At 51.9% G+C, this 24,810-nt stretch overlaps 1 protein-coding gene across 2 annotated transcripts; it reads right to left on the bottom strand.

The window, feature by feature from the left end:
• Positions 1-2,589: 2,589 nt before the first annotated feature.
• IFT27 (intraflagellar transport 27) lies at positions 2,590-23,277 on the bottom strand. 2 transcript variants are annotated; one of them, XM_026010982.2, is made up of 7 exons: positions 22,861-23,277; positions 16,282-16,361; positions 15,843-15,902; positions 14,709-14,768; positions 12,613-12,730; positions 11,551-11,660; positions 2,590-5,128 (listed from the first exon to the last, which is right to left on the bottom strand). In XM_026010982.2, exons 1-7 carry the CDS (start codon positions 22,892-22,894, stop codon positions 5,030-5,032), a joined length of 561 nt encoding a protein of 186 aa, XP_025866767.1. In that variant the 5' UTR covers positions 22,895-23,277; the 3' UTR covers positions 2,590-5,029. The 2 variants fall into 2 exon arrangements, with proteins under 2 accessions (XP_025866767.1, XP_072598716.1); XM_072742615.1 differs by lacking the exon at positions 14,709-14,768 and having other exon boundaries at positions 22,861-23,252.
• Between the last annotated feature and the right edge of the window lie 1,533 nt (positions 23,278-24,810).

The following is a 24,810-nucleotide window of genomic DNA, read 5'->3' as shown; positions in this document are numbered from 1 at the left end:
ATCTCATGACCCTGAGATCACGACCTGAACAGAAATCAAGAACACTTAACCAGCTGAGCCACCTGGGCACTCCAAAATCTTGCAAGTTCTGAATCTGGCTGCCGGGTTATTTGAGTATCCATCATGCTCTCCTGATTTTGCGCATGTTTTAAAAAGTTCATGATTTAAAAAGAAATAAGGGCAGCGGTTTAGCGCCGCCTTCAGCCTGGGACGTGATCCTGGAGACCTGGGATCAAGTCCCACGTCGGGCTCCTTACATGGAGCCTGCTTCTCCCTCTGCCTGTGTCTCTGCCTCTCTCTCTCTCGGTGTCTCTCATGAATAAATAAATAAAATCTTAAAAAAAAAATAAAAATAAAATGATCGTATAGAAGTATATTTTTGACCTAAAATGATGTCCAGAAGATATTGCTAAGTGAGAAGAGAAAAATCCCAAAAAGCATATATAGCATTATGAGATGTTTTTGGTTTTAAAAAATATACGTGGAATTTTATATGCAAAAGAAAAATGGAAGGGCACACACCAGAATGTTAGTGGTGGCTGTTCTGGGTGGTCGGATCTGAATCATTTCCATTTTCTTTTTTATACTTTACGGTTGTTTCTGACTTTTGTTTTTGCAATAAGCATACGTTACCTTTACGCTTATAAAAAAGCCACCGTTAACCAAAGAAGGCCTAGAGATCACCTACTACGGATGCACCGAGCGTTACTCTATGCGATGTCTGGCAAAAGGAGGTTTTTTTTTTGTTTTTGTTTTTTTTTTTCCAAAAAGGGTTGGACGTATCTTAATTCACATGCAGGAATTGGTAAGGTTGACGCTGTTATGTCCGTTTGATGAGTGGGGAAGCTGGCCATCAGAGAGGGTGAGCGCTTCGCCTGCAGACACACAGCCCTGGCTCTAGTTCCAGAGAACCTGCAGAGTATCAGGTGTGGGCTCTGCCCTCCAGGAACCGACACTGTCTGGTCCCTCTGGTCCCCTGCCCCCATGTTCTGCTCCTGAGTCCCCCCCGCCCCGCCTCAAGAACCAGTTACATAATGTTTTTTGCCGAGAACGCATGTTCCCCGCTCCCGTCACAGGTGACACTTGAATGCTGCACCTTTGATATTTTCTCCTAATGAGCCTTCCCAGGCTTCTTGCCTTTTTAGGATGGAAACAAGCACTCTCCTGTTATCCCCCTCATATTTATCAGCTCAGTTTACTGGCAGAGCGGAAGGGTGAACGGGCACTGTATACATAAATATCATAAAATCCACAGAGGGCTGGCGAGCTGGAGTTCTTAATCCAGGCTCCATCACTAACAATTTGCAACCCAGAGAAGTCACTCTGTTTTCTCTGTCTCTAAAGTAAATAAAGGATAACCCATTAGAAAAAAAAATCAATTGGTGCTCTGAAGAAAGGAGGGGGGATAGACAACTCTAAGTTGGGCTGAAAATACAAGGTTTCTCAAGTTTTTGCTAATGTTGGAAATGGACAAAGCCTGGCCTCCACCTCGCCCCATCAGCTCTCAGCCAGAGTGCTGTGACATCTCTTACCTGGTCTCCAAACTCCATGCTCTTGTTTGTCTTTCCCCCCAGCTCTCACCAGCTGGGCACCCCTCACTCCTTGCCTTTGCTCTGCATGCACAGTTTCCAAGAGGGGTCCAAGCTTCATACCTCAGGGCCTTTGCACATGCTGTTCCCTTTGGAATGCCCTTCCCCAGCTAGCATCAGGTGTTTCCCTGCAAGGTCCCTGGAAACCCTTCCTGCCCACCAGACCTGAGCTCCTCGGGGGACAACCTCAGTTACCTCCAGCAGGTAGCTGGCCCTGTACAGACATGGACACGGAAATGGGGCAGGCAGGGGCAAAACTGAAGGCTTCTCTCTACATCTCCAGGATGGGCAAAACCTGTCCAGATTTGGGTTAGAAGAATACTCTTTCCATCCTAAGCTCCATTGAATCTGTGCTTATTGCCACCCCAGTTTGGGACAGGACATTTCTCTAATATTCTTTTTTAAAGTATGCCATTTTAGTACCAAAATGCATGTATTTTGTTTTCCTTGGGGACAAATCCCCATTCCTAGGACAGGGACCAGCACGTAGTAGGTGTTCAGCAAATGCTGACTGAAGCCGTCTGCAGACCTACTGTGCATTTCATAAATGTTTGCTCCCTGAGAATGGGGTCTCTAGGCAAGTGAAGCCATTAGTAATCACTTACTAGATTCCCCAAATAGTGTGGGGTACTGAGTCCATAAAAGCTATGCTGTTTTCCACTGGCTTCCTATTGCCTTTGCAATAAACCCCAAATGCCTTCCACTATGGCCTCTGTGCTTTACTTCTGCTCTTCCCAACACACAGCAGACTACACCTCACTGGCTGTCAGTTCTTGGACATTCTGAGCTTGTTCAAAACTCAGGGCCTTTGCATTTGCTGTCCTTGCTGCCCAATGGCTCATCCCTCAGGGGGTCACATGGCTGTGGGGCCCTAGCTCAAATGTCACTTTTCCTTAGAGTCCATCCTGCCCACCTAACCCGGTTACCCCAGCACTGATCACAGCTCCATTTTATTGTCTGCATAGCACTTAGCATGGTCTGAAATGATCTCGATTGCTTATTTACTTGATGTTTATTGGAGAATCTGGACCACCTTACTTTTCCTAATTGCTTTATCCTGTCACACTCCCTTGAGCCCCTCTTCCCGCTGGGTCTTCATGGCAGGGAGATCCCACACAATTCAGGGGCTCTCGCTTATTGGAACTCAGACTGGGCCAGTTTAAAACCCCATCCTGGCTCAGAGCTCCTCTGTGGCGGGGGGGTGGGATGGGCAGGGATGTCTCCTCTCTGGGCTGCCCTGGAGCAGAGGGCTCGGGGTGGGCTGCTTGTTTTCCTCGTATGCCTCTTGGTCTGCTTCCATCTGCTGACGTCTCCGTGGAGATGGGTGCCTGGTCATTTTGGGGCTGAGATTCCTCCGTGGCTGGCACCTCCCCAGGAAGGGGTGTTCACCTCCAGCTGAATAGGCCCCAACCTTTTCCAGCTGGGAAGCAGCTCCTTTTGCTCAGGATCTGCCTGGGGACCCAATGACTCTGCTCTTGGTGGGTCCTTCCATGAGCCCTCTGAGGGTCATGCACACCTGAGTTGGGGGCACCTGTTCTTCCTGCTTCTCCCCCCAGAACCTCCAGGGCAGGCACACCTCCAGGGCATGGGTGCCTGCGGCTGGCACCGAGCTCCTGTGGCTCAGCGAGCATCCAGCAGGGCAGCGAGGCCTCCGGTGGGCAGCGCCCTCTGCTTTGCAGGGTTCTGGGGCGGAGGCAGGAGCAGGGGTGGTACCCACGCACCAACACCACATCCTCACTCCCTCCTCCCAACCACTCCACTGTCTATACAAAGGGAAGGGAGCACAGGGCGCTTCCTGGCAGCAGGGCCAGTGCTGTCACCTGCCACTACGCCCCAGGGAAGGTGTCTGGCCTCTGCCTTTGGTGATCTCTTAACATCTTTGTCTATGGCTGTGGGTCCCAGGAACCAGTCCTGGGGCCACCAGAAATGCTCCCTCTACGGCTCCTTGGTTGTTTTTTGTAGGTTTTCCTTGCGGGCCACATGACATGAGACCAGCAGCTTGGCCTTGCTGGTGCCTAGAGAAACGCCAGACACACTGTAGGTCCTCGGTAGCCACCATCCAAGAGAGTGACTCAGCAGGGAGACTAGACTACTGTGAGCTCACGTGGGAAGTGATCAGGAGGGGAAGGGGCCGCGAAGCCCGACGGGGTGCCACCGTGTGTCCCCCGATGCCTTTCACCCATTAGCGTACTTCTCCTGGCGAGTGATGACCTCCAGGGGCAGCCTAGCCACCACCCTTGGCAGATGGGTGACCTCTACCTGCTCTAGGCCAGGCCAAGCTGGGCGGCGGGGGGGGGGGGGGGGTGGCGAGGGGACAGTAGGTGTGAGTAGGGCTCTGGGTCCAAGATCCTGGCTCTGCCACCCCTTGGCTCACCTACTGAATTCTGACTCTGGTTCCTTGTTTGTAGAAGTGGGCTGGGAAGGCTACATCGTAAGGATGAAGTTAGCTGATGCAGGTCATGTGCTCAGCTCAGGTAGAGACACAGCAGGCCGTGAACAGCAGCCAGTCATGTTCATGATCATCACTATCACTGGGGCACAGCCAGGCCAGTCTACCCCCGAAGCCGGCACTCTGCATGGAACCCGCCCCCCACCGTCTCCTATGAGACAGGAGGGGTGGCATCCGACAGCGAGTGAGGGGAAGCCACCTGGGGCACTGGGGCTGGAGGAAGCCGAGGCCCCCAGGAACGGTGACAGGCGGCCTCCAGTGCCAGACCATGGCCCACGGCCCTGATGTAGAAGGCAATGAGGAACCTCTGTGGCTCTTTCATCAGGGGAGTGAAACGATGAAAGCGATGTTTTAAGAAGATTAATCTGGCAGCAGGAACGGATGGAAAAGACCAAGCTTAGTGCAAAGAATGATGACTGTCGCCGGGCTCCGAGAGGCCGGTCATTAAAGCCAAGTGGCCTGGTTGTCGGCTCCCTGAGCACTTGGGGTTCCCGGCAGTTGGGAGGGGCTGGGTGCCTTGCTCAGGAGGAGGTCCTGAGGGGGCCGGCAGAGGACACTGTTTGGACAGCGACAGCAGCCACTGCAAGGGAGCCCTGACATCTGGGCAGCAGCAGCAGAGCCGCATCCACCGGGAGGAGGCAGCCCGGGCCCCTTGGAGGCCAGGTCCGAGCCGAGCAGCCCGCCGCGGGCTGTGCTCTCCGTGCAGGCCCCCCAGGACGCAGATCACCGGCTCTGCCAGCTGCCAGCCCCCGCGGCTGCAGGGCCACCCCAGGTCTGAGCGCCGCTCCCGGGGTTGCGCTGGGACTGGTGGCCAAAGAGCAGGACGGAACCAGCGCTGCCCCGGCCAAGAACGAAGGAGCTGCTGCTGCTCCTACATCTTCTCATTTTATTTAGAGCTGTCAGGATATGTTGGAGGTTGCAGGGGAATTCCAGCTTCTCTCATCCTGGAGGAGCCGGAGCCACGGCCAGATCCCCAGCCTCCCTGGGGTCCTCACACCAGCGCCTGGAAAACCTCCACCTTCTCCCGGTACATGTGGTGGAACTGCTTGGCCAGGCAGTGGAAGGGGGCTTCGTAGTTCTCCATCTCCTTCTGTAGAGACAAGGTGAAGAAGTTGGGGGTGTTACTGCGTTGCTGGGACAGGGAACCAGCGCATGTTCCCTTTCACCTTGCGTCAGGGGCCACACAGGCCTGGCCTCCTTTGGCCTCCACACAGGTGGGGCTGGCTACCCCTTGCCCTCTTTACAAGAAGGAAACAGAGACATGGACAGGTTAAAGTAACTTGCCCAAAGCCTCACACCAGCCTCGGAGCTGGGTCTGCACCGAGATGTTTCTACAGAGCCTGTACTTTCGGCCATGCTCGCCCCACATGGGACAGGATGTAGAGTGAGACTCTTCTCAGTTTTGATGGAGGCTCCAGAGGCCAGATCAGCAAAGTGGTCAGCAAAGGTCAGCAGAGTGGTGGCACGGAGCCCTGGGGTGCCTCTCCCTCACCTCGAGCTCAGTGGGTGGCTCCAAGAGAAAGCCCGAGGCCCAGAGGCTCAGGCCAGTGCTGGAGCCAGGCCTGGGGGAAAAATTGAGGTCAGACCGGGGCTGGCTGTGTTGACGGCCGAGCCAGGAGAGGGACTGGCTGGTGGGCAGAGCAGGAGAGCCAGCCTGGAGCTGCCCTAAAGGGACTCCCCAGGGCCAGGTTCCAGGAGGGGGCTGGACCCATCTAGAACAGAGGGCCAGGAACCGAGACTGCATGAGGGATGAGGAGATGTCACCCGTGACCTAGAAGCTGCAGGTGGGAGGGTTCTGCCCATGGGCCAGGGAAGGGCATCACTGAAGTGTTCCTGGGGTGCCAGCCTGGGACACCAGCCAAGTCCAGAGGGGTCATGGCAGGTCTCAGCAAAGCCACCTGAGCTCCCTCTCCCACAGGCTGCAGACTGGGGCGTGGGGGTGGGGAGGCGGGTGCAGGACGGCCGACTACCGGCCGGGCCCTGCTCTTCCCACGGTAGGTGTGGGAGGAGGGACGGCTGGAAGTCGTGAGGAGTTTTTGGTCACCCGGGACTGTGCATTTTCATAACTGAGAGGAGTGTTTTGTGACTAAAGGTGCCCAAAGGACTTCCTGTTCTCTGAGAGATTAGACAGGTCCTGGAACTGGCCCAAATGTACTCTACAGGGCGGGAAGATGGTAGCCTCTCAGCTTTGCTATCATTCTCTCTGTGTGCACCTGTGTATTTTTTGTTTTTTTACAAAATAAGTTGGCAGAACAAAGAACCCACCACTTTGAGAAGGGAGGCTCAAGCTATGAATGCACAAGAATCTGTCTTTGAACAAACCTTGGCAGCTGGCAAAAGCACAGCCTTGACAAGAGGCAATGATACATCTCAACGAAAGGGAAAGATTTCCAAACTGAAAGAATGTTCTGAAGTCATCCAGCTCACTGCCCTCGCTTCCTGGGTGAGCAGTACATAGCCCAGGCATGCAGCTGGTGTGTATAGAGCCCAGCCTCGGGTTTGAGTTTCCCAACTGGAGATGAGCAGCCTTTCCACTCGGCCAGCCAGGAGACAGAGACGCACAATGGAAACCAGTTCTCATGGAGAACGTTACCTGCACTTTCTAGCAAGGGAGAGCCCGAGGGGAACAGGACAAGTTAGCCAAGAGCAGAAACAGAGGTGCAGCTGCTAAGGAACGAGGGGGCAGCCTGTAGCCGAGATGAGCACCCGTACTAAAGCCATCAGCCCTGCAGCCAGACATAAATCACTCAGTCACATCTGCAAGGCACCTTTAGTGGTACAGAACATAATGTCCTAGGTAGTGCCAAAAATGGGACACCAGGGTGAAGGGGCGCGTAGGTGGCTCAGTCGGTTGGGCATCTGACTCTTGATTTCGGCTCAGGTCATGATCTCAGGGTTGTGAGATTGAGCCCTACCTTCAGCACGGAGCCTGCTTAAGATTCTCTCTCTCCTTCTCCTTGTGCTCCTGCCCCTCTTCCTTCTCTTAAAAAAAAAAATTACACTAGTTGAAAGCACAGTTAAGTAATGAGTGGAAAGAGAACGAGGCCTGCATAGGACACACACAAGGATTTCTAAATGAATCTTAAAACTCCTGAAAGCAAGATCTGGGGAGGATGCAACATAAAAAGTAAGGAATTTAGGTGGAGATGAGCCTCTGTACATACCAGGGAGTATCCTGAAGTAGCAGATGTAAACTGAACCATTTTCTGAATGCATTAAGAGGGTTTGCTGATGACAGGAATCGTTTTGTTAAATAATCATAATCTCACTGACATACTACAGAGTATGTTTGCTTTGTGTCAAAGATCCTTAGAACAGGTTCTCAGACTAGTGCTCCATCTGGCCTAGAATTCTGCCCTTGAGAGTCCCTAAGTAGGTTCTGTGGGAGGCCAGAAGGTTCTCAAGCTTAGACTGGCATTCTAGACCTGGTTCAACCGCTCAAAAGCTGAACAACCAACTAGAACCACCCAGCCTTTCCGAGTCTGCTCGTCATCCATAAGACAAGGATAGCACTGGCTGTCTTATACAGCTGCTAGAAGCTTCAGCAGCAGATAATGTGTGCAAATACCTAGCACACAGTAGGCACTCAACAAATGTCAGTTCCCTTCCCTTACCCTGATGCAAGAGGAGTCCTCCACACAGATCCTTCTTGAACTTGCTTGTGTTTAATACTATCCTACAGTAATGAATGGGGGCTTTTTTAGCTTGCTTAAAAAATGTTTTTTAATTTTTTGGTCTGAAAATGTCAAATATTGAATGGTGTTAGAAAATTCAAGAAGGAAGCGCCTGAGTGGCTTAGTTGGTTAAGTGACCCATGCTTTTGGCTTGGCCCCTTTTCTCCCCCTACCCTTTGGGCTCTATGCTCAGTGTGGAATCTGCTTGGGATTCTTCCCCTCTTTCTCCCTTTGCCCTCTTCCAATTTGTGTGCATGTGCACACTCTAATAAATAAAATCTTAAAAAAAAAAAAAAAAGGTCAAGAGGAACCACAAAGTCCCCAAATAGCCAAAGCAATCCTGAGAAGCAACAGAGTTGGAGGTGTCACTCCTCCCGGTTTCAAACTATATTATAAAACCGAAGTCATCAAAACACAATGATCCTGGAATAAAAACAGACACAAAAACCAATGGAATGGAATTGAGATCCCAGAAATAACCTGTGTACATGGGCAACTAGTATTTGACAAGGGAGCCAAGAATACTCAATGGAGAAAAGCTAATGTCTTTAATAAATGATGCTGGGAAAACTGGACATTCACCTGCAAGAGAATGAAACTGGACCTCTATTTCACATCATTCACAAAAATTAACTCAGAATGGATTCAAGATTTGACCTTAAGACCTGAAACCATAAAACTCCTAGAAGAAAAAATTGGGAAAAAGCTCTTAGACATGGAACTTGGCAATGATTTTATGGATATAACAGCAAAGAACAAGCAACAGAAGCAAAAATCAATAAATGGGACTATATCAAACTAAAAAGCTTCAGCATAGTGAAAGAAACAATCAACAAAGTGAAAAGGCAATCTATGGAATGGGAGAAAATATTTGCAAATCACACATCTGAGAAGGGGTTAATATCCAAAATATGTAAGGAACTTGGGTAACTCAACAGCAAAAACAGTGATTTTTAAAAATGGGCAGAGGAGCTAATAGACATTTTTCCACCAGGTGGCCACCGGGCACACAAAAAGGTGCTGACACCACTCATCAGTGGGGAAATGCAAATCAGAACCACAAGGAAACATCACCTCACACCTGTCAGGATGCCTGTTACCCAAAAGACGAGAGATTAACAAGTGTCGGTAAGGATGTGGAGAAAAAGGAACCTCTGTGCACTGTTGATGGGAATGTGAGCTGGTGCAGCCACTGTGAAGAACGGCATGCAGGTGCCTCACCATGTTAAAAATAGAACTATGATACAATCTAGCAATTCCACTACTGGGTAAATATCCAAAGGAAATGAAAGCACTACTTTGCAGACATACCCCCATGTCCACCGCAGCATCATCCACAATAGCCTAGACACAGAAACAACCTAAGTATCCATCAGTGGATGAATGAAAGAAATTGTGGAATGCACATGGACACAATCGAGTATTATTCAGCCATGAAAAGGAGGAAATCTTGCTACTTGTGACAACGTGGAGGACCCCTGAGGGCCTTATCAGTGATCTAAGGCAGACAGAGAAAGACAAATACTGCATCTTCTGACTTATACATGGAATCGAAAAAACCGAGGAAGTCACAGAAACACAATGGTTTCTGTGGTGGTTGCCAGGAGTGGTGGGGGACACAGGTGAAGGGGGATCAAAGGGGACCAAGTTCCAGTTTTAAGATGAGTAAGTTCTGGAGACGGAATGAAAAGCAAAGAGAAAAGTCAAATGACCACGTGGGTCCCTCCCGGTCTGCAGGACAGTGGCCGCTGCGTAAGGTGAGCGGAGCCGGGCACTAGGTGTCAAGGCTTGGCTGCGTCTCAAGCAGCATTGGGTTATATTTCCTTTCTAATTACCGCTTTCTTAACCGAGCTGCCAGTGGTGCTTCTGTTAGCATCAACTCGGGGGACTAGTTAACTTACACAGTTAATACCGAGTGCTTAACTGCAGCCTCCTCGGGCATAATTTATACCCACCCGTTTCAATAGCGTAGCAACAAACACCTACACAGAGTTTAATCGTGCAGCCCAGTGGCCTGTGATGACTCATGTGTTGGGGGTGGGCGTTAATTTTTGAGCTCCATCAAGAGTTCTGGGGACTATGGGATACTGGGGTGAGCAGGCAATTTCACAAATGTGAATGGAGGTAGGAGGAGTAGTAAAGTGTGGTTTGACGTGGGTAGCACTGCATATGCTTGGTGCAAAGGTGCGCTTGTGTGTACAAGATGAGAAGCCCTCTAGCCCGGAAAAGCTGGCTAATTTGAACTTCATTAATTTAGTATTTGAACCTGGGTGGCAGTGGGTGCCTGTCTGCCTTCAGTTCAGGGCGTGATCCCGGGGTCATAGGATTGAGTCCTGCTTCTCCCTCTCTGCCTGTGTCTCTGCCTCTCTTTGTATCTCTCGTGAATAAATAAATAAAATCTTTAAAAAAAAACATTTTAGCACTTGTGATCACTGGGCCTCAGAGGCAAGAGGGACTTTTATCTTTGTGTGATTTATGAAAACAAAACTTAAGATTGCTAGGGGAATGGTTACACTTACAAAGCAAACGTTTATAGGGTACTTGCTACACACCAGACTTTGCGCGCTGTTTTTGTGTTCACCATCTGACTTAACTCTCAACATTTGTCACTCAATAAGGAAAATACTTTCTTATTCCCATTTTAGAGGTGAGGGGGCCGAGGCACGAACAGGTCCATGAACATGCTAAGGGCCCCCCACCTAGTCTTGCGACCCCCATCAGCAGCCAGAGCACCTGCCCTACCCGCTACAGCTGCCCAAGGAAGCCCACCGCTTTGGGGGATTTTAAAAAGTTCACATCCACACAGCAATTGCATGACAGCATTTGCCAAGTTTTGTAAATGTGGCAACAGAAGCGCCTACAGCCCGAACAGAAAACAAACTCTAGGCTGTTAACTAGCCCACTGGCTCTTTTGGAGAGCCAAAGAATCAAGGCCTGGAGGCCACAAGGCCAGGAGGGAGGTCCAAGTGATGCCCATGGGTGTTTTTCCGCTGTGTGGGGCTTGGCATGTCTCCCCACCATCCCTCCGGAGGGGCACTGCAGCAACACCTTGGCCCCTGCTAGCTCTGAGATGGAGGTTTCTGGGTTGCTCCTGCAGGAGCAAGTTGTCACTTTGCTCCCTTCTGGGAAGTCTCACACAAACGTGTCTGATTGGTGCAGACAGGGGTCACATGCCTGCATGGTGGCTGCAGGGAGGCTGGGACCTAGTCTTGAATTGAGGAAGGGGGTTCCCTGATGCTGGATGGCCAGAATCATGATACAGTGCTCTGAAAAGGCCGGCAGCAAATCCTGCTGGCTGTCCCCTTTTACAGGGGCTCCTGTTAACTCTGTAAAGATACCTTATGGCCTGGCATGACCCTGGGCTGCAGCAAGGTGACACAGGGAGGCAAAGATCGTAGTCCTGGGTCAACTCTTTACCAGTCATATGACCCTGGGCAAGTCACGTCACCTCAACATGGAAATGGGGCTTACAAACCAGCACCCAGGCTCCTGGCATTGACTGTGAGGATCCAGGAGGTAATGCTCCAATGGCACTGTAACCCACACTATCTCACACACCTGCCATGGGTTACTGCAATCAGACCCAATGCACTTGTATTTCTCATTAATTGAGATACAACTATTTCCAGGGCGGGCCACTGATCTGCTTTACTGTAGTGCACGAGGGAACTCTGCTATTTTGAGAAACGTTTGAGACTAAGAATGTAAGCATCAGTTTCCAAATTAGAGTCTGCATATGGTGGAAGAACAACTCGATGCCTCTGAGGTCCCGTGAAAAGCCACTTCCAGCAGAGGCCCACTCCAGGCTTTGGCTACAGAATAATTGGAGCTTACTTACCACGGATGTTTCAAAACATTCCAGGCCTTGGCCCAGGGCCCACGACCGGGCCTGAGCTGAATCCACTGCTCGCCTGCTGGCCAGGTCTGTCTTGTTCCCCACTAACACACCTACTCAAAAGAAACAACCAAAGCATCTCATTTAACCGTGGCAGCCTGGGAGGGCAGCTGGAGAGAGAAAAAAAGCCAGCACATGAATTTTGAGGGGTATGAAACACTGTCGCGGGGAGGCTGCTTCATTCGAGGTGCTAAGCACAGCTGGGGAGAGAGAGAGGCTCCAGGGTTGCCCCCCACCAAAGCTGCCCCCCCCCAACCCTCAGGGCCGCGGGAGAGCCGGGCTTTGCTTTTCACACGCTGCTTTTGCTCAGCCCTTTTTCCAGACTTCACGCAGATCTGTCTGCCCTGTCTCCTTCGGGCTGCAAGGTGAGGGCCAAATTTATGTGAGCATTGCTGATAATTCCTAGCACATGGAGCAAACGTTAAAAATGGTCATTAATACTAATCTAAGGACTGGGCTCAGAGTCAGGGACTCAGAGGTAATTTAGAACCGTTCCCAGCTGCATCAGCTGCAGCTAATTTCTGAGCCCGTCTCTGGAGATTGCTTTCCCTGGTCTCTAATGAGGGGAATTTGTTGATCTCACATAGGGATGAAAAATAAACTGATTTAAAGCATTCAGAAGTGACAATAGGACTTGAATGTTTGCTTGTGCCCCACATATAGGAGAAAATGAGGAATTCATCCCCGGGGCTAGCTTTCAGAAATAAAAACTCATTCATATCACAGCACCTTCCCCACATTATTCTTGAGTCTCCTCTCCACAACCTTGTAAGGGTTGCATCATCATACCCATTTTACAGACTCACAGAGGTGTGTGTGGTAATTCACCGAGGTTTCCGTGGCTGCTAAGAGGCAGAGCCACTATACAATCCAGGCCACTGTACTCAAAGCCAGGGGCACCACACCCTCTGTTGCACACATAGCTGCCTCTGCAAAGACCCTGCGCTCATGAACTTGAGGGACGGAGGTGTTGCTGGAAGTCTCACAGGTGACTGTAGCTCCTACCTGGGAGCGAGGTGCCTGGCATCTGTGACCGAGCCTTCTCCAGCCACTTGCCGCAGTTGGCGAAGGACTGCTCGTTGGTCACATCATAGACGAGACACAAGACGTTGGGACTCTCCCACTGTGCAAGAGGGACAAGATGAGCACGTCAGTATCAGTGGAAGCGATTTCTAGGCTGGTCTTCCGAGGGAAATAATGAAGGTGGGGGTGGGGGTATGAAAAACTATAATGGGGATGGGAGTCAGAAACTGGAGCCCACCCATAGGAGAAACCAATTCACTCATGGGAACCGACGGGAAGGCTGGGCTGGTGGTGAGGCCAGGCTGTTGGCTGGGTGCACGGTTGAGAACCTCCCAACTTTGCAGGGCTGGTCTCAATGTCCCTACTGAGTTCAGAGATGTAACTGACTTGCCAGATCAGACATGCTTTAATGACTGGGGCAGGACTGAGGCTTTTTTCCTACCCAGAAATGCTTTTGCCTGCCACTGGTTTCATTCATTCATTCTTTGTCATATTCCTATCAAGGGCTAGCTCTTATGCCAGTTATTGTTTTTCTGCTTTGAGGCCTAAAACAGCATCCTTTCTTCCATTAGCCAGCTCCTGGAAGCTTCTTTCCTGGCGTCTTCTTAATAAGGGCTGGCTTTTCAAAATGCAAAGGGCACTTTCTGCTTCTCCTGCAGTGTATCAGCCTAATCCAAACCAGACCGACAACTGGACAGGGCTCACTGTCTCAATTAAGAACCAGGGCTATGCTCTTGGGGTTGTTGCCTTCAGGGGCACTCAGAGTCCTGGGACGTCGTCCTACTGCCTGGCACAAGGGCACAGGATATCCCTGCTCAGGCTGTGATGCTCATCCTGGTGCATGAGGCTCTCGCCATGCCTCAGTCTCTGGGGACCCCCATCCTGCACAATTACAGCCTGGTTTATTTCTGGTGTGTCAGTACCTCTCAGGGTGTGGGGAAGAATCCTTTTCCTTGAGTTGTCCTTGGAAGGCTGGTCCAGGCTTGGCTCTGGAGGGCTGGCTCACTGCACCCCAAGCCTATGCTGCCACTTTGACCAAACTGATGAACCCCCCCACACCTTCATTCTGCAGACTAACTCAAGAACTCTTGCTAGAACCACGGCTGACCCCTCCTTTCCACATGTGGGGGACATCTCCTTCCTCTAGGCCTTGGTGAGGGGACCCAGGATAGGCCTGGGATCAAGGTGAAGCCAGAGCAGGAGCCCTGAGTCAGGGCTGGCTGGAGGCAGGGTGTGAGCCGATTGGTACCATGTGGCTCTGGCTGGCACAGACACATCTTCCCTTCTGCCCAGTAGGGCAGCACCCAGCAAGAGGCTGTGCACACAGCAGGCACGTTGTAAGCATCAGAGATTGATGATGCATGAAGTCAAGCCCATGAGAAATGATTATCATTAGATCTATTTCTCTTAGACAACAAAAAAGGGGCAGAAAACAGTTTCTATTAAAACGTAGCCATTCTTGGAAAGGCAGGGGAGGGCTCTGGAGAGCTCAAATCTTCTAATTAGCTCACTGGCCCAGATTAGCAGAACTGTTACCTTGGAAGGTATAGGGAGCTGGATCCTGCGAGGATGGCAGGGTGGGCAAGACAAGTCCTGGGAGGCAGCAGGGGCAGGTCCCAGAGCAAACACCCAGGGCTGGGCCCAGAGGGTGGGAGGAGGTGAGCCTTGCTGCGGGGCCTCCAGGGTGCCCCCTAGAGGGGAGGGAAATGTTTGCTCCTGTCCTAGGAGGTTGGGGAGTGCTGAAAGTGCACCATCAGGAGGGAGCTGTAGAAAGAAGGGGAGCCCAGAGTGCTTCGGGGACTGAATCACACAGCTCAGGCACATTTGGAACCTGGCCATTCCAGAGCTGGAGGGGAGGGGGGGTCACATGCATGAGCCAGTCCTACTGGCCAAGAGGCTGCAAGTCCCAAGGCTGGGAAGATTGCTGCTTAAAGAATTCCGCCATGGTAGCTCCTCTTGGCAGCCAGATTGCAGTGACATCTCTGGGAGAGCGTGGGGGGCTGGGGGTGGTGGTGGTGGTGGAACTTTTTGACGGAAGATGGTAGTGGTACTCAGGAAAAAGATCGCATGCTACTTGCCAATTTATCCAGCATCTCAGAAAACAGCTCCTTGCCAGCAGAGTCAAAAATGAAGAGTTCCTAGAACCAGAAAGGCATGTCCCGCGAGAGTCTACGCGGAGGGAAATCTCTGGCCGCAGGTCACCGAGATGACACTCAGCTCAGCAGACCTGTCTTAGTGGCGAGAGACACCCATTTTCCATAGAGCCTCTACGTCTTCCCTGAAGTCTTCCCTGAGGCTCGAGGAAGAGGAGGGGGAAAGGAACGATCCCAAGAGCCTGGGACAGGCGGGCGCAACAGTTTCCCACACCAACTAGCACTTTCTGTGAGGCAGCTCACCTCTCCTAACCCTGAGTGCAAAAATACCAGGAACAAGCTGACTTCCCACCTGGCAGAACAGAATGCTAAACAGGCTGACAAGTGCTCTGGTTTCCAAAAGGTCATTCTGCACTTTGTTAACCAAATTGATTTTCAAATCTTAAAACAATTCTTTTTAAAGCAGGTCACTGAGTAGGCCTGGAGAAAGCCTTTAAAGTAGGACAGCCTGCCTTCATTCCCCCTGGTTTGGACCCAGGGCACAGGGTGACTCTTCCTGCCCCTGGACTGAGCCTCGACCAGCCCACGGGAGAGCCCCTCCCGGACGCTGCTGTTCAGGGAAGTCTCCCCCTCGGCTCCCCTGGGGCACCGGATGCCCCCTGGCTGGCTTCTGACCCCAGCACAGGCTGTCTGTAGGTCAGTGCTGTCATCTGTGTCGCATGCCGGTTATCTGCGCTCACTGTTTCCCTTCTCCTTGCATCGGGAGTACTTAAAGTTGTGTTTTCTCACGGACCTCTTTAAGAAGGAGGAGATTCTTTAACCTTCTCTCCAGGAGACTACTACAAACATAATGCCTTGCGATTTCCAGAGTTGTGGATTCCCAGAGAAGGACCCAGGTCAGGAACCCGATACTATGTCAGTTCTGTGGGGGCAGGGCCCATACCCCCAGTTCTTCCTTCCTATTCTTTGGCCCGTGTCAGTGACTCTTCCCAAGTGCTCAGACGAGCCTAGGCCAAGTCCTTGTACTGCATCCCTCTTAGCAGGGAGGATGCTGACCATGGAGACTCTGGGCCCAGCTGGAAGAGCACTGAGCTCTCTTGGGTCAAGGGCACCACTTACCACACTGTCCCCCGTGTCAGGGACTGGCACCGTCTTCACCACCAAATCTACCCCTGTCGTCTGCCGAGGAAAACCAAGAATATGAGCATCAGAGTGCCCCAAGAGGCGTGTTATAGGATACGAACACTCACTCGATGCCCAGGAGGCACAAGTGATGTATTCTGGACTCATTGTTGGTGCAGAAGTCAGACAGGACCAACCAGCCTTGGCCAACTCCCAGCCCAGAGGAGTTGGTCATGGTGACCAAGCCAACCACCAGGTGGTCTGTTCCACAGATAGCCTCATGCCCTGTGGCTTGTGGAAAAATGATCTCTACGTGGCCATTCAAACAGCTTCTCATCAGACCTCTTAGGGAATTCTGGAAAGTCACTCCCTCAGGGTTAGGGGATGATTACCTCTCTCTTAAAGCCTCAGCCAGCCCATGACTCCCACATCTCACCAGGGTATAGTTCTTTTGGAAATGGGCCCCGTCGCTGCGGAAGATCTGTGCCAGGGCGGTCTTGCCCACCGCTGAATCCCCTGTGAGACCAGACGAGAAGAAAATCATCATTGCTGTCCTGATCTGACTGGAGAATCTCCCACTCCAGAACGCTAGTTAGAAACCAGAAACTTCAATGACTTTTTAGAGAAAAGGGACTTGATTCTCTTGGGAATTGTGAGGTGGCTGGCAAGGCCACACGTCCATGAGACCAGTATTCAAAGCCCAGTCGCATTTCTTCAAGGGTAATCCTTTCATCCGAAAGAACTGACCCAAAAGCTAACAGAGCTTAAGGGGGGGGCTTCAAAGCACGAAAAACAGAACTGACATATCTGCCAACTGAACACACCCCATGGGGAAAACTCTCACTTTCAAACTTGTATTTACTTTGAAGTTGAAGGTAAAGAGGTGTGACCTGTTCAGTCTTATAGGCTCACCTGCCTAACAGAACCAATTCGAGTTTAGAGCTTCCATACCTAGGACCTGCACGCTTCTTTTAGGACAGGGCTGTGGAAGTTGGGAGAGTTTCTGTATTTGCAGGAAGCAAGAAGTCAGATGCTAAATTCATCAAGCTGAAATCTATTTCCAAGTCTACGTTCCGCCCTAGCTCCCTATGCCTGAGACCACTGCGGATTTATTTTCCTAGGGGCCTCTCCACATCTCTCTGCGACGGCCACCTTTTCCTCCATACTCGCCTTCTCCCTATTGCAGTTTATCTCCCTGGCCTTCCATCATGAGTCAACAGCCCCATAAATTGGTATCTCCAAACTGAAGGTTTATGGCATAGTTTCAGTCTGAGATCTGGACCTTTTGTGAGACTGTCGGGTTGGGAGCAATTTAATCCGGAGGTCCTCCCCTGCCCCCAGGGGTGCTGCAGCCTCTCCAGGCCCACCCCTAACTGCCCCCCTGCCCCCTCCCTGGCCCAACCTTCCCTACGGATGGCTCTGCTCAGCCTTCTGTGACTCCACACTGTTCTCATTTGCAAGATCTTCTGGGCCACGATACTCCTTCAGAACACCTGTGCTCTGCTCTCTCGCCCCCTGGCTCCTCAGCAAAACCACCACTGCACTCGTGTGCCTCTCTGACTTGTATCCTTTGGTGTGATCGCCTCACCTTCACTGTTTTATAGTCGGCTTCCTCGCATCTCTTCACTTGACTTCTCCATGGCCTGCTGCTCTGTTCACTTTTCAGTTTTGACTATTCCCACCTGTAATTTTCTCTTGCGAGACAATTACTGGACTACGTGTGGCATTTCATTTCCTGCAAACTCCTCCAGGACTGAGTGAGCTATTCAGTCTTGCTTTTCTATTTACCACCGTGACTTAGAAGGGAATCATTCATGCAATCCCCTGTTCCCTCCTTCCCAGTCCCCACCCCCACACCCCCACACCAGGACTGTCATTAATCTCATCTGGCAGATGAAGAGTTGGAGGCTCAGAGAAAGCCGGGTAACTGGCCCAGGATTCCAACATCTCACTCTCCCTGCCGGACCCCGCTCCTCTCCTAGAGCTTAGGGACACTCCTGACCCATTTCTAACACGGCCGCCACAGGCCCCCAGCAGTGCAGCCTTGCCTGACATGGGGGGCGTCCTCAGGCTGGACGGCGGCTGGGGACCCATCCATCTCTGAGCAAACAGAGCGTATCCTTTTCCTTCTTGTGCTGACTGTATCCACCCTCCTGACTTCAATTTTGCTTCTGAACCCAGTTGGAAATTGGCTCTTCCCACTCGTAAAATTCCCCACAGATTTGTTCTAGTTAATTTCATAAATCTTTCTTCCGACCGTCAGTCAGAATCACCCACACTTATGGAAAGCCTCGGGTGTCGGCTGAGGAGGGATCCAGCACAGGGAAGGGAAATGACTGAGAAACACATTTTGCAGAGCAACACGATGACAGGTGCAAAAGTGAATAGCACAGGCTGAGAACCAAAGCATCGGAGGACGCATGGAGGAAAGAAACGAACCAGCAGTCTCATCGGTGACTTCCCTGGGGGCGATGTTGAGTCGGGGGTGGGAGCAGGAAGGGGCACTGCTTGACAGAGACGGTGACACCTGCAAAGGCACGGTGCAGGGTCACCTGTGACCTCCTAATTGCCAAGTCCGATGGCTTTTTTCTCAGTTGTCATGCTCCTTGGCGTCTCTGAAGGATGAGTCAGCCCCAAAGCAGCTCCCTCCTTCCTGAGTGCTCTGGCCCTGGCTGTCCTCACACGGGTCTGGTTCTCCCACCTTCTGCCTCCAAAGTGGCGACTCCTGTGGGTCTGTCGTTGGCCCTCTGTCCCAATCACTCTCTTTCCCCTGAAGCCCACTTCTTGGGCTGGGATCTTTCTCCCATGCTTTGTCTGCATCTGCGACAACCTGTGGATGTTTCCACCAGAATGCTGGGCCTTCACCCCATCTGGTTGTGGACAGCCAGGCTCGTGTCGCACGTCCGGGTCCCACCGGCTCTTGCTCACCCATCGCACTGGTTCTGTTCACGTCACCATTTGCCCATGCCTCCTGGCTCGACCCGGTCACCTCTGGCGGCGTCTCCTCGCTCCTCCCATGCCCTGTGCTCTTCTCCTCGCTCCTGATGTCCTCTGCTGTGTCTTGAGCCTGCACTGCCTTTGTTGTCGCTGCGGACACCGCACTAGTTACTCATACCTCAACCTGGGCTCTGTGCCCTGTCTTGTGATGCAAGAGCCCGGACTCTGCAAACATGTGTCTCCTTTGCCGGGGGCTTCCTGTCCGGCTCTGCCAGTGCGAGTTCTAGAGAAAGACTGGCAGCTGGGGGAAGGGGATGGGCCTGCCCCTTTCCCACCTGCCTGCTGTCTCTCTTAGCAGAACCCTGGCAATGGCCTTCACCCCAGCAGTAGGTAGTTATTTCTCTCCAATGTGTCTGCCTTTTTTTGTACTCGTAGACCAGCCTTATTATTCCCCATCAGAGATGCCAGCATCAGGGAGCAGTGCCCCCCTCTCAGAGATCTGCATCTTGGCTCTCCAGGGTCCTCCTGAGCTGCTGATTTCCTTTCGTCCTTCCAGGTCTCTAGCACCTGTTTGATCAACGCCCCACATGAAATCTCACTGGTTCAATACCTAACGTAGGTTCTCTTTTTTTGCCTGGACCCTCACTTCTATAGCACCAGTAACAAGAGTAGTCTCAAAACCCAGACTCTCAGGATGGCCCGGAATGGATTTGGTCATATCCTATGGGAATTCCCGGCCCAGTTCTCTGCCAGGGGGAACTGGGTCCTAGTGATCCATGGCATGTGGTGGCATCACAGGGTGACTGAATTCTTGAGGTCCCATCCCAGCAGAGCCGTGCCCCCTCCTTGGGGATCTGGATCCCAGTTCTGTGGGGTTCTTCCTCAAGCCTCTGACAACCCAACCTCTATTTCCCACTTCTGTGTCATATTAATCTTTTCTTCTTGCTTTTCCAGTTCTCCAATCCCTGTTGAACGAGTTCCATATAATAAGATGCCTAATGTATTTTCTGGTTACTTGATTGGGTCTCGCCTAAAGTGTTCCCCATCTGCCCTTCTCTGCTTTTCATTTTTCTCTTTGCTCTACCCACCTTGTCGGCACCAATAGATGGATCTTTCCAAGATAGTGTTTGATCCTGTCACGCTCTCCCGCAAGACTGACCGAGGATGCCTTCTATGGTGTACCCCCTCTACCATCAACCCCGAATCCACTTCCAATTTGCTCTCCGGCTACCCCTTACACCAAATCTGGGCCCTACACTCCTACCTACTTTCTTGCTCTCTGAGAATCCCTCAAAGGTAACTTTATTCCAGGTCTCCTGGCCCAAGTACAAATCCTCTGCCAGGCCAGGCTCAGTGTCCTTCTGCCACAGCCTCTGAAGGCCATCCCCTCCCTCTTGTCTTCTCCTGTGAGGCTCTCTGCCAGTAGCATCAGAGCAACCTTTTGGCTTCCATCAAGGGATAGTAAATCCTAGTACTTAGTAAGGCACACACCCCAGCTCCACCACTTACTAGCTGTGTCATCATGGGCCAGCGACCTCTCTCTGAGCCTCAGCTGCCACTTCTGCAAAATGGGAATAATAGCACCTATCCCATAGAACTGTTAGGAGAATTTAATAAGCTAACATGTATTGTGCCTCTTGTATATGAAGTAATATTTAAATTGCTTAAGTAAGTAAAACAGATAAATGCCAAGGGTTGTAATCCCTCCTCATCTGAGCCAGAACAATTAGCAGCTCTGCCTTGAAGTGTTTCTCTGGTATCTGGCAGACCAAGGGTATTCTATTCCTGTTTGTTGGATTATAAATTATTCTGCACATCCCAGCACTACCACGAGTGTAGGGGCTGGCCTGGTTCATCCCTGTATTCCCTCTGTACCTTGCACAGTGACTCACACATAGCAGGTGCTCAACACGTATCTGTGGAATGAACAAGCACTTGAGTATCTGGTCCCTCAATGACTACTTAGAGGAGAGAAAAAAGGACAGATAAACTCAATTTAAAGGACAGAAGGGAAAGGAAAAATAAAACCAGTGAGGAGGTGTAGGCGGTAGGGATGGTATAGAGAATGAGAATTTGGTGGGTGGTGGTGAGGGGACCTGATTCATTATGCTGAGGTCTCTTTGGTTTCTGGAAACTTCCAAGAGGAAATGCCCTCAGGCCCTCAAGTTGAGGACTAGGCTGGAGTTCAAGAATCACTTACTCAGGCAGTGGCTGAAATTAGGTGACACAGTGCCTGAGGAAGTGGGTGTAAAGAGGGGCAGAGAGTCTAGAATCGGGGCTTGGGGACAGTACAGCTGTGAGCTAAAAACAAAGCCCTGGAAATCAGATCACGTGGGTCTGGATGCCAGCCCTGCTGCATCCAGCTGTGTGATCCAGGGAGAGTGTCCTAACCTCTCTGGGCCTCAGGTGCCCCTCTGTAAATGAGAATGACAGTAACTCCCGCAGGGTTCTTGTTAGGATTCACTGAGATGCCTGTGTTGAGGGTTCTTGCACAGTGCTGGCACATAGAAGGTGCTCAGTAAGTTAGTCCCATGATGGAAGTTGAATTTAAAAAGAAGAGAAAGAACAGCTAGAAAAAGAAGCCCATAGAAAAATAGACAACTTCAGAAAATAAAAATGTAGTTTCCCGCAAGGAAACTAAGGCTCAGAGAAATGCTGTGTCCAAGATGACACAGCCAAAGAGGAAAAGCCAGAATTACTTTTGCTACACAATACTGCCTCCCCTGGCGCTCTGGAAACTAGGGACCTCTCTTGACAACCCTTGATTTTTTTGCTCTGGTGTGATGAGTTACTATGGTCAGTCATCGTTCTGCTATGACCATTTTATTTTCAAATTAGAAAAACCATTAAAAATATTATCCATTTCATCCTGGAAGAGATGAATCAAAAAAGGAATCTCTTCTTCCTTTATAGTTTCTTTCTTTTTTAAAAAAATTATTTATTCATGAGAGACACAGAGAGAGGGGCAGAGACACAGGCAGAGGGAGAAGCAGGCTCCCTGCGGGGAGCTTGATACGGGACTTGGATCTTGGGACCCCAGGATCACGTCCTCAGCCAAAGGGAGATGCTCAACCACTGGGCCACTCAGGCATCCCTTCTCTATAGTTTCCTACCATTTCTTTCCTGAGCTGGTCAGAGAACCTTGGAGAGATTGTGGGTTCAACGGTAACACAAGTGAAGAGTTTTGGAGTTGGGCAGGTCTGGGGGCTGAAATCCTACCTCTGACTTTCCTTCACGTCATCCGCAAGGGGGTGACCTTGGGCAAGAGACTTGACCTCTCAGTGCCTCAGTAAGAGCAGAACGACACAGCACCTGCCGCGGTGTGCGACGGTGAGGGGAATGGATGAAGGACACATGCCTGGCATGCACTAAACACTCAGTAAAGTACATGTGTGTTCAGGGGCCCCAGGTCAAAACCCAGGCAAATGTTTTCCTAAATGTGCAGTCATTACACGAAGGGAAAACCATAAATGTGAATGCCACATTGCCATTCACTCCACAAATTGCTTGAGACATAAGAGTCAACAAAATGAAGATTCCTGCCTTTGGGGGATTCAACATTCATGTCCTCCTGAGTGTGAGGCGGCACCCTGGCTCTTAAAGACAACACACATGGGCCTGTTGCAAACTTGGAGCAACTGTGCATTACTGTTTCCCATCTCTGTTATCAAAGAGGGTGGTGTCAGGGGAAAAAAAAATCCCACCAGTAAGACTTCTGAAGTCACCCAGATGCCTGACTTTGGGATTCAGCACATGGTTTACATGCAGCACTTACAGCCTGATTTTTATTTTATTTTATTTTTTATTTTTTTAAGGAGTCTACTCCTCCTGACCACAGCTCAAAAACTGGAGAAGGTGATCTCAGAGTAGGGCAGGGAGTGGGGAAATCAGCTGGAACCACAAAGTGTGTTCTGGAAGATAATTCTCCCACCCTAATGGAATTTACTCTATCAGTAATTACATTAACTCACTTTTGGAAGAGAAAAAAAGGGAAAGGAGGTAGGCAATTTACGTGAACAAAAGCTCTCCGTAACTTAGGAAGTCTCTGGGCTCCGGAGACTGTAAATTTCAAACTCACCTGCCAGGATGCACTTGGCCGCCAGCTTCACCATGGTAACCAACCACCTCCGCGGACCAGAGAGGGGAAGAGCGGCTGCGAGAGGCTGGGGGCTTGCCTGGGACGGGGAGGTGGGGGAGGCGCTCCCCAGGCCTGTGGCCGCGGTGGGGACGGGGCCGTGGGGTCCCTCTGGGCTGGACTGGGGGCGGCTCTCGGGCGCTAGGGTTGCGGGGGGGGGGCGCGGAGGAGCGCCAGACGGGGCCCGGCTCACGGCCTCAGAAGGCGGCCTGCAAGGTGCGAGCGAGGCGACACGGCTCCCGTCCCGGCCCAGCCCCGGCAGTACGGGCGGGGGAGCGATACCCCGCAAGCCCGCGGCCCCAGCGCAACCCCAGCGCCCCGCGCACTCCCGCTCACCCCCCGCCCGCCCGCCTGCCCCTCCTCCTCCCCCTCCTCGCCGAACCGCGATTGGCTGCCACCAAAAGCTCCCACCCCTAGGGCTCTCGGAGGCCAATGGGAGGAGGGGGCGGGGCTAACAACCCTCCCTTGACAGACAGTTTCAGTGGTACTTGCGCCTCAAGCTCATCCCGCTTGACGAATGGTCACAGGGGATGTCAATCATTACCACCTCCCGCCCCCCGCGCCGCCGGAAAGTTGGCGAACTTGAAGCTCCAATCTCCTTGGCCAGAAGCGGTGATATGAGAAGCTTTCTGATTGGTCAGAGGTTGGATCAGACCATCTGCGAGAGGAAGGGGGATTCGCCGCTCCCCCCGCTCTTCCGGAAGTGAGTTCGCCCACGAGGGGGCCGGTCCGGCGCGCGCGAGTTTGCAGCGGCGCCTGCGCAGTAACGAGGCCGCGGCTGCCCAAGCGGAGCCGCGAGCAGGTTGGACTTCGCGGAGCAACTCGTGGCCCCGGTTCGCGGGCTCCTGGGGGCAAGGCTGTGTCGTGCATCGGGAAGTCTGGTCCTTGCCCCACGTCCCGCAGGAAAGTCCGGTTTTTACAGCCCGACGATATTATGCGCTGTAAAATCTAGAATGTGAAAATGTTTATAGAGATGTCTGTGAACCAGGGGGGGAGCAAGTAGACTTTGCCCGCGGCGAGGCTTGCTCTGCTTTCCGCTGGACCCACTTCCTCGCCTGTAGGATGGAGAGCCTATGGCCGACCACCTGCCCAATGAAAGCGGGCCCCAAGACCTTGGCCGGCGCACAGGGAGGCCCCCATCTCCCCTTTTGGGGGAGGCCCCTCTTGCTGGGCTGTCAGGAAACCAGGCTGAAATCACTGCCCTCTTCCCCGCTTGGCGCATCGCCTCACCCCGAGCTCAAGGCTCATCCCTGAAGAGGGGCCAGCAGAACCCATCCCTGGGGTTGTACCAGTAGGTGCCTGAGGCACCATAGGTGCTCACCAGTGATGGTCGAACGGATGAAAAAGAAGAAAGTTACCTGCACACATTTGGCTGGTCACCGTCACGGTGATGACCTCGTGGCCAGATGCACCCCCGTCGTCACTCCTGCTGGCCCGCCTGGGGTGGCTGGCCCTGAGACACAAGAGCAGCCCCCGGGGAAGGTGCCTGCGCCAGGATTCCCATCAGTAACCCCGCGGTCACCAGGCACTTCTCTCAGCTGCTCCGTGACTTAGTGGCTGCCAACCACGTGTGGGGCAATGAACACACACATGCACCCAGCTGCTATGAAGGTTTCAGCCCCGAATCTGGAGTAAAACAATGCAAGTGGTCTGGAATGTTCTCACCTTAGGAATCATTCCTAGTATTATCAGTTAGGCCTGTCTCTCCTTGGTTCCCTCCACCTGCTTTTGTTTTTTGAAGACATCGTGCACAGCTGTCTCAGGCACCTCAGGCCTCGGTGAGTCAGAATGCCTCTGCCTGGTCTTCCTGCTTCCCCCTCCAGGCTGTCCTGTTCATCGTGACCCCGTTAATCCTTTAGAGGACCCCTTGAGTGAGTCACCCTCCTGAGGCAG

This window comes from Vulpes vulpes, chromosome 16, assembly GCF_048418805.1.
Source record: "Vulpes vulpes isolate BD-2025 chromosome 16, VulVul3, whole genome shotgun sequence".
In the NCBI taxonomy this organism is placed as follows: domain Eukaryota; kingdom Metazoa; phylum Chordata; class Mammalia; order Carnivora; family Canidae; genus Vulpes; species Vulpes vulpes.
This window is presented reverse-complemented; position numbering and strand designations above follow the sequence as displayed.